The sequence below is a fragment of the Muscardinus avellanarius genome (assembly GCF_963383645.1).
Source record: "Muscardinus avellanarius genome assembly, chromosome: 1".
In the NCBI taxonomy this organism is placed as follows: Eukaryota; Metazoa; Chordata; class Mammalia; order Rodentia; family Gliridae; genus Muscardinus; species Muscardinus avellanarius.
Window position 1 is genome coordinate 640,673 of NC_137786.1, and position 13,598 is coordinate 654,270.

Below are 13,598 nucleotides of genomic sequence, written 5' to 3' on the forward strand. Positions count from 1 at the left end.
TGCCCTGGCCGCCATGCCTTCGGTGCTCCCAGCAGAGGGGCCAGTGGCCGGGTCTCCTGGGGACAGCATGGGGGTGCCCAGGCAACTGCTCTGTCCTCCATGACGGCAGCAGGCTGGCTGCAGCTTGACAACCACCAGCTGACCGTGTGGTCCTGAGCAGCCCACTAAGCACCTCCTCACCGACCCACAGACACGCAGTGGGGGAGGCAGCAGACCTCAACACCCCGCATGGGGCCCAGGACCCACAGGGGCACGGAGAACCTGCTAGAAACATGGGATCTCAGCTCTGGTCGACCCGCGCCTGAGGTGTCCTCCTGCACGGGGAGGGAGGAAATCCTTTCATGCCTCCCTCCAGGGAGCGCTGAGTGGCCAGACAGCAGGCTGTGTAGAGCAGGGCTCCACACAGCAGTCTCTCCCTCAGCCTCCCCGAGCCAGGTAGGGCCCAGCCTCAGCACGCACGCCAGCCTGGGGCCTGCACTGCTAGAAGCACCTGCTTTGGGGCTTAGGAGCAGGAAGGAGAGGTCTTTGGGACTTGGAAAGTCTCCAAGGCCAACGGTACAGCCTGAGGGACTAGCATGGGGTGCCAACACTGCAATCCCCACATTTTGGGGAAAACCCTCCCCATCGGATTCTGATAAGGTGCAGTTGCTGAGCAGAAACGTGTTTCCCAAGATGCGCATCAGTAAGAGAAGCATGGAAAGCACCAGAACCCTGGCCAGGAGGGTGGTTAGGTCAGGCTCTGGGCCTCCCTGAGTGGAGACTGCAATGCCACTTGCCCATCCTAGGCTGCCCTGTGGCCCAGGTGCTGTCCACTGAGCAAGGCAGACGGGCCCTCTTAGCACCACGCAAATGGCACTCACCAAAAAGATCTCAATGGTCCCGAGGATGTACATGGCCCCTGCAAATGTCGTGCCCAGATAGAAGCAGAGGCCAACAGCCCCTCCAAACTCAGGCCCCAGCGCCCGGGATATCATGTAGTATGAGCCTCCAGCTGCAAACAACAGAAAGGGCCAGAGAGTAACACGGATCACAGGCAGACCACTGCAGAGGTGGCGCCGAAGCACTTCGCGTTCCTGGAGCTCAGGGGAGCGGGCCGCAACAAGACGCCGGCCCTTGGTCCGCCTTGAAACACCCGGCAGGGACGCAGAACCTCAACCCCCTCAAATCACCAGGCAGATGCCAGCCTCGGTCCCCCTCGACACACCAGGCAGAAACGCAAGAAAGGCCTTGCCTCGTGGGCCCCAGGGTCAGCCCTTCTGGTGGGAAGTGCCAGCGCGGGTAGCCATCCAGAGCCATCACACACAGGAGGGACGGGCTAATGAGGCTTCGCTCAAAAGGTCTGCGTAACTTCAGGGCTGGCCACGAATCCCAGCATTTAGCTTTCGTTTTCAAAGAAAAGAGGAGGAGAACCGAAAACCTCGAGGAACCGCTTGCCATGCCCTGCATCACGCCTGTGCTAGGGAGCCCAGGCCTGCCATCCCCTGCCGACTGGTGTCCTCTGGTGAGCGGCTTCGGTCCAGATCAGACCTCACAGGACACTGGGGAAAGCCTGGAGCTCTGCCTGGGACACGCCATCCCTTCCCAAAAGCCAGCGTCCAGAGCCCGTCCTGCTGCTGAGTGGTCTCCCCGGACGCAGGGTCCTCCCTGAGCGGGCAGCAGGCACTGCCTCCCTGCCGGCTCAGTGTGAGGAAGGGGAGCAGAGGCACCTGGGAGGCCCTCACGCTCACTCCTCCTGCACTGGGGCCAGGGGGCATTTGGGCACTGGGCTCGGCCACGTGGTCCTGGGGAGGAGGGCGTCAGCACAGAACAAGCTCAACCCTATTTCTGCAGCAGGAGGCAGGCACTGCTTGGCAAAGTGGAGCAAACAAGCAGCCAAAGACGTGACAGGGAGCGGGGCGCGAGGCCCAGGGCCGGCGCCACGGCTGCGCCTGCCATCCCACCCCGCACACCTCCCGCTCCAGCGTCCCAGCTCAGTCTTTTAAATGCCTTCAAATGGAACAACGGCTTGTGGGAAACAAACTCCGAGTCAGAAAGGGGGGTCCCTGGCTCGTCCTGAGGACAAAGAAAGAGTAGAGCCCCCACTCCAAAGAGAATCCCAGCCAACAGCAATCGCCAGGCTCAGCTACAGGAAAGCGCCACCATGCCTCAGATGGTCATGGGAAGAGGCCTCAAGACCCGGCCTGGCCTGCCTGACCCTGTGTGCAATGAACGCAGCGGTGGCACTGCCCACACACAGTGGCCGGAAGCGCCAGGTCCTGCTGAGGGGCATGTCCAGCTCCCAGGCATGGACTCTGTCCTCAGGCATAGAGGCCAGGCAGGCAGGTGAAGTGTGTCTGCACCAGGGGCTAGCGAGTGGGGGGAGACTACTTCCTGCCTCCCCTGGGCAACACGACACCCCAGTGCCACCCTCAGAGGGGCTGACCTCCAGGTCACTGTCACCGTGAAGGTGCATGGGAATCAGCATCGTGTGCATGATTTTGGTACCATGTAAACCAAAGGCGCTTAATCTGGGACCACCCCATTGAACAAAGACCCATGTAAGCCAAGGGCACCCCTGACCTGGGACCACCCACTGAAACAAAGACCCATGTAAGCCGAGGGCGCCCTTACCTGGGACCACCCCGTTGGTTGCGATGGCGCTCATGGAGATAGCAGTCAGCATTGTCTGAAAAGAGACAAGTGGCCTCTTAGGGGAAGGGGCTTGAGAGGCTCCGACAGGTGCCAGCCTCTCCCGGGGGACCCCAACTACATGTCCACTTGCTGTGGGGCACACTTCATCTAGGTGTGTACCCCATGGGATTCGGGGAACCACCTAGTGCCTGCTGCCCCTTGGGGCACTGGTGAACATCCAGGTGGGCCCTGCCACTGGCTACCCACTCTGGGCCCAGGAAAGCCTGTCTAGGGGCAACAGAAGGTCCCAGGGGCCACCTGGGGAGTGACCAGCCAGGGAAGGCAGCATGGAGCCTGGAATGGGGTCAAAGAAGACTCCTGACCAGCTGCACTGCTGGGATTCTTCCCAAAAACCAATCGCTAGGTGATGGCTGGGTAACTAAACCAGCCAGATCACACTCTTCCTGACGGAGCAAGGGAAGAAGGCGGTGAGGCTGGTGAAGGGTCCTGGGCATAGACAGGGCCAAGGGCGGGCACACTGGACAGCTGGACGTCAGCCCCACACCCAAGTGCATCCCTACGACCAGGACCCTGGCTATGCCCAGGACACCTCAACACTGGAAGGGGGCCTTGCCAGAGTGCAGGCCCTGCTGCATGGCACAGCTCTGGTGAGCTGTCGACACCTCTCGGTGGCCACGCCCCAAAAAGCTACATCACCAGGCAGCAACCCTGAGCTCTTTCCCACGGCTATATGCCTGTCTCTGGAGGAGGCAGCTCCCAGGGACAGGACCTACAGACAGCCCTGGGCTTCCAGAGCAGAGGGCTCAGTGTCCCACAGGCAGCGACGCCACACCCAGACCTCTGGGGACTGCGGGATGGCGGCGGGCACTCACACAGGTGCAACACATGGACACGATGAGGAGGGACTCCAGGACGCCAGCCGCCCCCACGATCCACGTCAGGCGCAGGAAGAGAATCACGCCCAGGATGTTTTGCAGGCAGGGCAGGTAGACGCCGATGAAAGTGCCCATGCGCGGGGCCTGGAAGAGAGCGAGCGCCGCCTATCAGCACAGCCCAGCCCGGAGCCCGCCCTGGACGTGACCAGAGGCCACAGGAATGCCGTAGGCACCTGACGGCCAGGAGCTAAAGCCGCAGAGCCTGGCATGGAGGCTGAGGGGTGCAGATCGGAGGCACGGGGTGCCACGAGACCCTGCCATCCGGGCGCAGCTCAGGGAGAGCAGCGAAGACACACCAGGACACGAGGGCCCAGGAGATCTCGGGCTCTGCCTCGCTCTCCACCAGGGACAGGTGAAGGGACCCAGGACGAGCAAGGGGGGTTCAGGCCTACCCAGTACAGTGTGGCTCAGGGGCCTCGGCCTGGTGCTGAGGCCAGAACTTGAGGGGAAGAAAGGGGCCAGCGAGGGACCACAGCCCGCACACTCCAACAGTGGCCGCTCAGCATGGCCCTGGCAGGGAACTAAGACAGCCTTGCCTGGAAGACCTCCCGAGGAGCCCTCCTTTGCCAAAGCACAGGGATTGGGGTGACTGGTGGGAGGGGACGTCTGCTGTAATTGCGAAAGTCCTCCATGACCGAGCAAAGCAGCCCAAGTGAAGGTCAGCAGGCCGCAGGGAGCGTGCCAGGCCAGCCCTGGGGCTGGCCAAGGCTCTGGGCACGGTGCCGGGTCTCCGACCAGCCCCACTGTGTGCCGAGGGCGCTCGCTGCAGACCTGGACTGCTAGGGTGGTGGCCGCCGTGGCGACGAGCTCGAGATGTCCAGGACACAGGGCTGAGAAGACAGGCCCCAGGTGTAGTCAACACAAAAGAAGCTGGGAAGGTCTGCCTGGACACCTTTCCTGACTGGAAACCCAGGGCGAGGAGGTCATGAGGCCCAGCGCCAGGGCACAGGACACAGGAGGCCATGCGGCCCAGTGCGACGGTGAAGCACAGGACGGCTCCTCGAGGTCACGGTCAAGACGCCTCCCACCGGAGTCCTGGGCTATGCGGGGCTGAGAGCTCCTGACGAGACCTGCGGTCCCTTAGGAGGGCAGGGCAGTGTGGGAAGCCCTGGCCCTGAAAATCTGGGAACCTCAGTCCCCAGCCTGAGACAGCCGGCAGCCATATCTGTGCTGGGTCGGGGCGGCTGCACTCGAGCGGGGACCCAGGGCAGGGCCGGATGCCCATCCCTGGACGCCTGCTTCAGTGAAAGCAACAGCAGTGTTAGAGGTCTGAGCCATGAGCCAGTGAGCAGAGAAGGTCCGTGTGACTTTTTTTTGTTTTTGTTTTTTGGTTTTTTTTTTGGTGGTAGTGGGGTTCCTGGAAGCCCTTCTACCTTCAGGCTACACTCCCAGACCTATTTTTACATTTTTTATTTGGAAACAGGGTCTCCTAAGCCAGCATGTGCGGCTGGCTTCGAATCTGCATGATCCTCCTGTCTCAGCCTCCCAAGCGCGGGGATTACAAGCGTGCGCCACCACGCCCGGCTACTCCGTGTGATGTTTGATAAAAGTGAATGTGCCTGTGCCTGGCTGCAGGCTGCAGGTGGCCAGCTTTGAGGTTTTACTTAAGGTGTGAGATGGTTGAGAGGTGACCATGGCCACCTGCTCACAGGTGCAGTCAGGACCCCAGCAGCCCGAGGCACACGGGTCCAGGAGCTGGCTGGGAACCCACATCCTTCCGATGGTGGCCAGCCCTGGCATCTCATTTCAGTTCTGAAGGGCGTCCTGCGGGGACGGACTGATCTGATTACGCTCAGAGGACATCCCAACAGGAAGGCGTTGGCTGGAACCCAAAGCCCATCTCTGGGGACAAGCTCTACTTCTTCAGAGGGGACAGTGGGTGTGGCGCCTGCCCCTCCCAGCCCTGGGGACCCAGCCAGTCCATAAGTGGGACAGCAATTCATGTTCAACTGAAACCGGCCCACCTCGTGACACCGTGGCTCTGCCGGGGATCAGGGGCCTGGCCACTGAATGAAACCCAGCCAGGGCGCCAGCGCCACTGCCTAAGACACACAGCGGCCAAAAAACTGACATGCCGGGGTGGGGAGATGGAACATTCTAGAGCCTGACCCAGGCAACTGCGCTCAAGTCCGTCAATACGGACACTTGGAGTAGGGTAGAAAGTTGGGCGTTTCCATGGCACCTCATGGAGGCACGTGCAGGCCGGGCCCATCAGGTGCTCTCGGAACTGCCAGGTGGGGACCTGAGAAGGAGTGTGCAGGTCTGGGGCTCAGTATAGGTTGGCCCCTCGGACTTGGGGGCAGGCCTGGGGCTCAGCATTGGGCAGTCCCAGGGACTTGGGGCAGGCCTGGGGCTCAGCACTGCTGGATAGGGCTGGGCCAGCCTCAAGCTAAGCTGACTGAAGCAGAGAGGCTTCACGGAGCCTTTGAAGCAGGTCCCCACCTTCCCTGGCACAGGCCAAAGTCTCCGACACAAACTCCAGCAGACAGGACGGACAGATGGACACACGGGAAGGCCTGGGGCTCCTGAGGTCTGGGGCCAGCAAGGGCCACGAGGCCATGCTCAACAGGGGAAGCCCCAGAAATGCACCAGCACATCAAGTCTACCACCATGACCACAACATCCCCGTGCAGCTGAGCTCTCCAACCCAGAGGGGCGGCCAGGCAGGCAAAGGGCCCGCAGGGGACCCCAGAACAGGTGTGCTCCAGGGACTGCGAGAGGCCTCTGCCCCTCTGTGCTGGACTAAGTACCCACGTCAGCCCCTGCCGTCCCTGGAGCCCACGAGGCCATGCCCTCCCGCACCGCCTCCCGTCCCTTCAGCCCGATGCATGCATGTTGCAAAGAATTTAAGTAGCATCAGGACACAGAAGCAGCGGCCACAGCCTCACCCCTTGGTCCGTTCCACAGTCTGCGGTCCTCCCTACACAGGAACGCCCTGCCGCTCCTGACTTCCTGGACCCCCTGTGGTACCTTCTGAGTGTTCTCATGGTCAACTGAACAGACCCTCCTGAAGCCCTCACTACAGCTCCACTTATTCTTAGGAGGGATTCCTAGACGGAAATCCCTGAGCAACGGGATTGCTAGGAGAATCCTCAGGCTGTGGGTGCTGTGACTTCAAAGTAAAAGCTAAGGCAGGGCAGAGGGTGGAGGGCAGAGGGTAGGTGGGAAGCAATGCAGAGGGCAGAGGAGGGCAGAGGGAAGGGCCACCCTGGGGAGCCCTGGACTGAAGGGAGGCAGCCCACTTCCCACCACCCCAGGCCTGCGCCCTTCCCTGGAGCCACAGCATGTCCCTGGAGTGGACTCATGCTCAGCAGAGACTCCTCACAGGACAAATGGCGCCACGGTCCCTCTCAGCGGTGCCTGCCAGCAGCCAGGGGAACAGTACCTTGGCCTCTCGCCGCCTGCTGTCCTCATCCTCCTCGTGCTCCACCACGCCCTGGCTCAGGTTGGTGTAGTTGGCCAGCTTGTTGAGCAGCGAGGACACCATGGGGTTGCTGTCCATCTCCTCCTGTCAGAAGGGAACATGGAACACAGGCAGGTGTGGACCAGGTCCTCCAACACCAGGCCCAGCCCCCTCCCCAGGGCAAGGACACGGGGCACAGGCAGGTGTGGACCAGGTCCTCCGACACCAGGCCCAGCCCCCTCCCCACAGCGAGGACACGGGACACAGGCAGGTGTGGACCAGGTCCTCTGACACCAGGCCCAGCCCCCTCCCCAGGGCAAGGACACGGGACACAGGCAGATGTGGACCAGGTCCTCCTACACCAGGCCCAGCCCCCTCCCCACAGCGAGGACACGGGGACACAGGCAGGTGTGGACCAGGTCCTCCTACACCAGGCCCAGCCCCCTCCCCACAGCGAGGACACGGGGACACAGGCAGGTGTGAACCAGGTCCTCTGACACCAGGCCCAGCCCCCTCCCCAGGGCAAGGACACGGGACACAGGCAGGTGTGGACCAGGTCCTCCGACACCAGGCCCAGCCCCCTCCCCACAGCGAGGACACGGGACACAGGCAGGTGTGGACCAGGTCCTCTGACACCAGGCCCAGCCCCCTTCCCACAGCGAGGACACGGGGACACAGGCAGGTGTGGACCAGTTCCTCTGACACCAGGCCCAGCCCCCTCCCCAGGGCAAGGACACGGGACACAGGCAGGTGTGGACCAGGTCCTCCGACACCAGGCCCAGCCCGCTCCCCACAGCGAGGACACGGGGACACAGGCAGGTGTGGACCAGGTTCTCTGACACCAGGCCCAGCCCCCTCCCCACAGCGAGGACACAGGACACAGGCAGGTGTGGACCAGGTCCTCCAACACAAGGCCCAGCCCCCACAGCGAGGACACAGGGACACAGGCAGGTGTGGACCAGGTCCTCCTACACCAGGCCCAGCCCTCTCCCCACAGCGAGGACACGGGGACACAGGCAGGTGTGGACCAGGTCCTCCTACACCAGGCCCAGCCCCCTCCTCACATCTGCCAATGGCTCGGGCACCCGTGCTGCTGGAGCCTGCAGGTCTGCACGGAGTCCGCCAGCCCTGAGATTAGAGATCAGGCTCTGGGCCAGGTGCAGAGGACCACTGTGGGTGGGCGGGGGCTCGGAGGGCAAAACATTCCTAGACCTGGCACTGGCCAAGGGCTGAGCCCTGGCACAGCAGTGCAAGATGACCTGGGTGTCCCTGGGGCGGGGACATCCCCGCTCCTGCCAAACAGTGTGCAGCTGGCCAGCAGCCCTCACTGGGACCCCAGCGTGTGGTCAAAGCATGAACCCTGCAGTCCCCTACCATCCTGGGGACCTTCTCATACAAATCAAACAAAGTACCTCAAAAAGCGCCATATTCTTCCCTTCATAGTAGCTCTCTCTCTCCACCTCCACGCTGGTGATGAATGGGCTGTTTTCTCTGGGCATCCCATCTCCTGCAGGGAAAGACTGGTCAGTATTCAGGGACATGAAGGCTGAATGGAGCACAGGCCAGAGCTCGGGGCGTCTGGGGATGGGGCTGGTCCTGGCCCCTGGTCCCTGCGGGCAGCCCAGCCCTGCCTGTGGCCATGGACGGCTCTGAGTCCACCTGTCAACGCCTCAAGTCCCTAGGGGCCTCCCGCATGTGACTGGCTTCAGGGTCAGGCTCAGGCCCTCACTGCCATGCCACGGCAAGGCTCTCACCTTCAAACACCAGCGCTGCCCCTGCCCCGGCCCTCCCTGTACACCCCACCATCTTTATTTTATTTATTTATTTATTTATTTATTTATTTATTCATTCATTCATTCATTCATTCATTTGGTGGTACTGGGGTTCCTGGAAGCTCTTCTACCTCCGGGCCACACTCCCAGACCTATTTTATATTTTTTGAAACAGGGTCTCTTAAACCAGCACGGCTGGCTACGAACCTGCGCGATCCTCCTGTCTCCGCCTCCCAAGCACGGGGATTACAAGCGTGCACCACCATGCCCGGCCACCCCACCATCTTTAAAGACACTGAAAGATCCCTCTTCCTTCCCTGCTGCCCAGCATCTCCAGAGATGAGCAGCTCCGCAGGTCCCACGGCTCCCGCTCCACCTGTCCCAAAGGCTCAGAGGTCACAGAAAGAGGTGCCGGGGCCCCACATGGGGGCAGCTGGACAAGGCTCCTGGCTACAAGGGTGTAGCATCTGAGGCTCAGAGGCTGGCATGGCCAGGGGTGTCCTCTAACCACACAGGACAAGTGGGCCTTCCTGTGTCCTCAGGCAGGATGCGGCCAACAGGCTGCCCATCTGCCCCTCACCTCTGACCACACAAGACTGCATCACTGACCCTCATCCACCCTCAGGCCACCTGAATAGCCCACACATGACTCCTATGGCCCCAACTGCAGCCACCATCCTGGGACCACGTGGATCGAGCCCAAGACGACCTGGCGCCTAGTGGACAAGTGCGGACCCCAGGTACCAAACCCCTTCTCAGGGGATCCCACTCCACAGACACAGGACGGGCCTGTGTGCCATACTGTCAGCCCCGCCCCACTGTCGCAGTGTCCCCACCTGAGAAGTGGGACTCAGACGTGTATAATGGCCTCAGTGCTACCTCTGGGGTTCACAGCAGGACTGACCTATGCTGAGCACCCAACACGTAGTCACTAGGAAAATTTTGGCTAGGAGCTAGGTGTGGTGGCCTATAATCTCAGTACTTGGGAGGCTGAGACACAAGGACCACAGGTTCAAAGCCAGCCTTGGCAACTGAGTGAGGCTCACATCAACCTAGCAAGACCATTTCCAAATAAATAAAATAGGGCTGCAGGTATGGCTCAGAGGTAGAATGCTCCTGGGTTCAATCTCTAGCACCACAAAACAGGAAGGAGGAAGGAAGGAGGAAGGAAGGGAGGGAAGGAGGAAGGAAGGGAGGGAGGGAAGGAGGAAGGGAGGGAGGGAGGGAAGGAGGAAGGAAGGAGGGAGGGAGGCAGGCAGGCAGAAAGACAACAGAAGGAAGGAAAGAGGGAGGAAAGAAAGATGGATGGATGGATGGACGGACGGACGGACGGACGGAAACCAGCCTTGGGCAGGCAGGGCCACGCAGGAAGATCCTTAGGAGCCCTCGCCCTGTGCCCTGACCTCAGCATTCGCCAGACTACAGGGAGGCAGGAGGACACTGCACCTGGGCGCCTGGCAGGAACCACAGATAGCAGGGAGGTGCCCTGGGCAGCCCTGAGGGTCCAGGACACTCTAAGAGCAGGGGAGGGGGACAGAAGAGACCAGGAACAAAGTTGGCAGAAAGAGAGGTCTCAGAGGGCCATGCCATGTTGGGAACCCCCAGCGTGTCCTACACCAGCACCCGCAGGGGAAGCTGTGAGCTCGGGCAGCCTGACCCTGGTACGCCCCTCCGGCTCCCCCCTCTGGTAGGCTGGACCCCTCTGGGCTCTGCGGAGGCCTGGGGAGGCTCAGACTCCACATCAGGCCCCTCCAGGGGAGGTCAGGAGCACCGAGTCATCCGGCCTGCCTCGGGGGACTCAGCCTATATATAGTGGGTCCTGGAGAGAGGGGCCATCCCTGGGGGCCCTGTTCCAGCGCTGCAGTGTTCTGCAGTGTTCTGGTCACTGGCCAGATGTCTATGAGGGGCAGTGGCATCAGGCTGGACACACAGGCATGAGGAGTGTCTGCTCAAGACCAGCACTGGAGCCCTGAGGCCCTGAGGGCTCTCCACCAGACAGGTGGCTAGGACCTCCCTTGAACGGAGTCGGTCCCTTGGACAGCAGGGACACCAGGCAGAGGGGACCGAGAGGAGAGATGACGGCACGCAGCCAGAGCTCAGCGCTCGTGCCGGGCCAGACCCTTGTCCCTGCACACACAGGCCATCCCGGCTCTGCAGACAGGGACGGACGAGGCAGTCCGTGCACAGCCTTGACTCGCTGGAGTCATACACTGGGAGAGGAATCAGGTGAAAAGACTCCAAGCGTGGCCTTCTGTTCAGGACCCTCAAGTCGTAACATCGCCTCCTGGGTCCCACAGACTCCAGGTGCCTTCCTCTCACTCCTGGAGCAAGATTCTAAACATCTGTGATTCCACCTGCAGGGGCCGTGACTAAGTGTCTAACGCTCAGGCCTTGTCGGTTGGTTCTGTTTGTTTTGACAGCAGCTGTGGGCTTCAGACTCCCCATATCCTGACGGATTATGCTGGCTTACGGGTAATTCCTTGTTGGTTCAGAGCACGGCCAGCCACCAGATCCCAGGAGCTGCTGCAGGCCCCATACATCCTGGCCCGCCTCGGCCCTTCCAGCCAGGAGAGGCCTGATCCAGGCCCCAGGTCACAGATCTGACCGATCAAGGCCATGGGGGCCAGGCCACCACAGAGAACACAAAACACCCAGCCCTGAATTTGACACCAAGCCACTCCCAGGCCCAGAAACTGTGGCGCCTGATGCTTTGCACAGAATCAGAGGGAACAACCTGCCATGGCCGGTGGTGTGCAGGGCACCACGCTGGTGAGTGCTCCTTACCGAGGACCCGCCACACACCCCTGCACAGTGCCTCCCTCTGGCCTCACAGCCTGACTCTCCTCAGCCACCCCACTCCCAGGAGCTGCAGGACAGTACACAGAGCAGAAAGGGGACAGGACCTCTGCCAAGGGGCTGAGAGGGAAGGTGTGGCCCCACGACTCCGTGTACATGAAGGGTGAGGCAAGACACCCCCTACACTGTGCTCAGCCCAGAGGGCAGACAGAGACACACCCCCCCGCACACGCCTTGTGCACGCCCGCACACGCCTCGTGCACACCCACACATGCCAGCCACCAGAGGCCTACCCCGCTGCACATCACACCTGCGCCTGCTCCACACCTGGAGGCCCATGCACGATGCACATGCCCACACCTGGAGGCCCACCCAGCACCTCATGCCCAGACACATGTGGGGCCTCCTCACTCGCCCAGCCCCAGGCCCTACAGAGCAGGTATGAGGGCAGAGGACAGCTCTGTGCCCCAGCAGGACCCAGGCAAGGCAGGGCCTCCCATGCTGTAGGAGCCCCAGCTGGGTGGGAGCAGACACGGCCACTTCAGGTCTCCGGAGGGAGTATGGAGGTCCCATCCCCAGCTCTGCACTCCACACTGTATCCTTCTCTGCAGGGCGCCACAGGAGGGGCACAAAGCCAAGCCCCACCTACAAAGAAGGGATATGGGCCTGCCTCATCTACACAGAAGGGAGACAGGGCCAACATCTAAACAGGAACACAAAGCTGACCTTATCTACACAAAAGGGGCACAGGGCACCCTCAGCTATAATAAAGGGCACAGGCCCAGCTTCACCTACACAGAAGGGGTGCTGGGATGTCCTCATCTACACAGAAGGGACATGGGAATTTCCTTGTCTACACAGAAGGGGCATAGGATGTCCTCATCCACAAAGAAGGGACATGGGATGTCCTTCTCTACACAGAACGGGCGCTGGGATGTCCTCATCTACACAGAAGGGATATGGGGATTTCCTTGTCTACACAGAAGGGGTGTGGGATGTCCTTCTCTACACAGAAGGGGCATGGAGATGTCCCCGTCTACACAGAAGGGACATGGGATGTCCTCATCTACACAGAAGGAACATGGGATGTCCTCGTCTACACAGAAGGGATGTGGGATGGGGCACAGGACCTTACCTATACAGAAGGGGCGCAGGGATGTCCTCGTCCACACAGAAGGGACATGAGATGTCCTCGTCCACACAGAAGGGGCACGGAGATGTCCCCATCTACACAGAAGGGACATGGGATGTCTTTGTCTACACAGAAGGGGCATGGAATGGCCTCATCTACACAGAAGGGGCATGGGGATGTCCTCATCCACACAGAAGAAACATGGGATGTCCTCGTCCACACAGAAGGGACATGAGATGTCCTCATCTACACAGAAGGGGCACGGAAATGTCCTCGTCTACATGGAAGGAGCACGGAGATGTCCCCGTCTACACAGAAGGGACATGGGATGTCCTCATCTACATAGAAGGGGCATGGGATGGCCTTGTCCACACAGAAGGGGCATGGGGATGTCCTCGTCCACACAGATGGGACATGGGATGTCCTCGTCTACACAGATGGGACATGAGATATCCTCGTCTACACAGATGGGACATAAGATGTCCTCGTCTACACAGATGGGACGTGGAATGGCCTCATCTACACAGAAGACATGGGATGGCCTCGTCCACACAGAAGGGGCACGGGGACAGCCTCATCTATGCAGAAAGAGCACAGATCCAGGCCTCACCTACATTGCCATGTGCCCCAGGAACAGGGAGCAGAGTGGGCTTGAGGCCCCAGAGCCTCAGGCACCTGGGGCACCATTCACTGGGACTGAAGTCATGAACTGAACATGGGACTTGTGGCCCCAGGTCCCAACCGCCATCTTGGGGCGCCTGACTGGCGTGCATCTGTGCACCTTGACCAGTTGTGCAGGGATCTGCACTTACAAGGATTTCTGGAGCAAAGGCTCTCAGCTCTCAAAAACAAGCTCCATCCTGAAGACATTGCAGTCACCCTGGCCCATCAATGGGCATGACAGCGTCACAGGCACCAGGACACAGGAG

At 60.9% G+C, this 13,598-nt stretch overlaps 1 protein-coding gene across 4 annotated transcripts in view; it reads right to left on the reverse strand.

The window, feature by feature from the left end:
* The window catches only part of SLC12A7 (solute carrier family 12 member 7), a gene marked incomplete at both ends in the record, with an annotated part of 78,784 nt that overhangs the window by 20,597 nt on the left and 44,589 nt on the right, over positions 1 to 13,598 (reverse strand). For all 4 annotated transcript variants that reach the window (XM_080711228.1, XM_080711227.1, XM_080711230.1 and 1 more), the window contains 5 exons: positions 861 to 991; positions 2,611 to 2,665; positions 3,504 to 3,650; positions 6,952 to 7,074; positions 8,382 to 8,476. In XM_080711228.1, the coding sequence (XP_080567354.1) occupies positions 861 to 991; positions 2,611 to 2,665; positions 3,504 to 3,650; positions 6,952 to 7,074; positions 8,382 to 8,476 (551 nt within the window). The remainder of the gene's footprint in view (positions 1 to 860; positions 992 to 2,610; positions 2,666 to 3,503; positions 3,651 to 6,951; positions 7,075 to 8,381; positions 8,477 to 13,598) is intronic.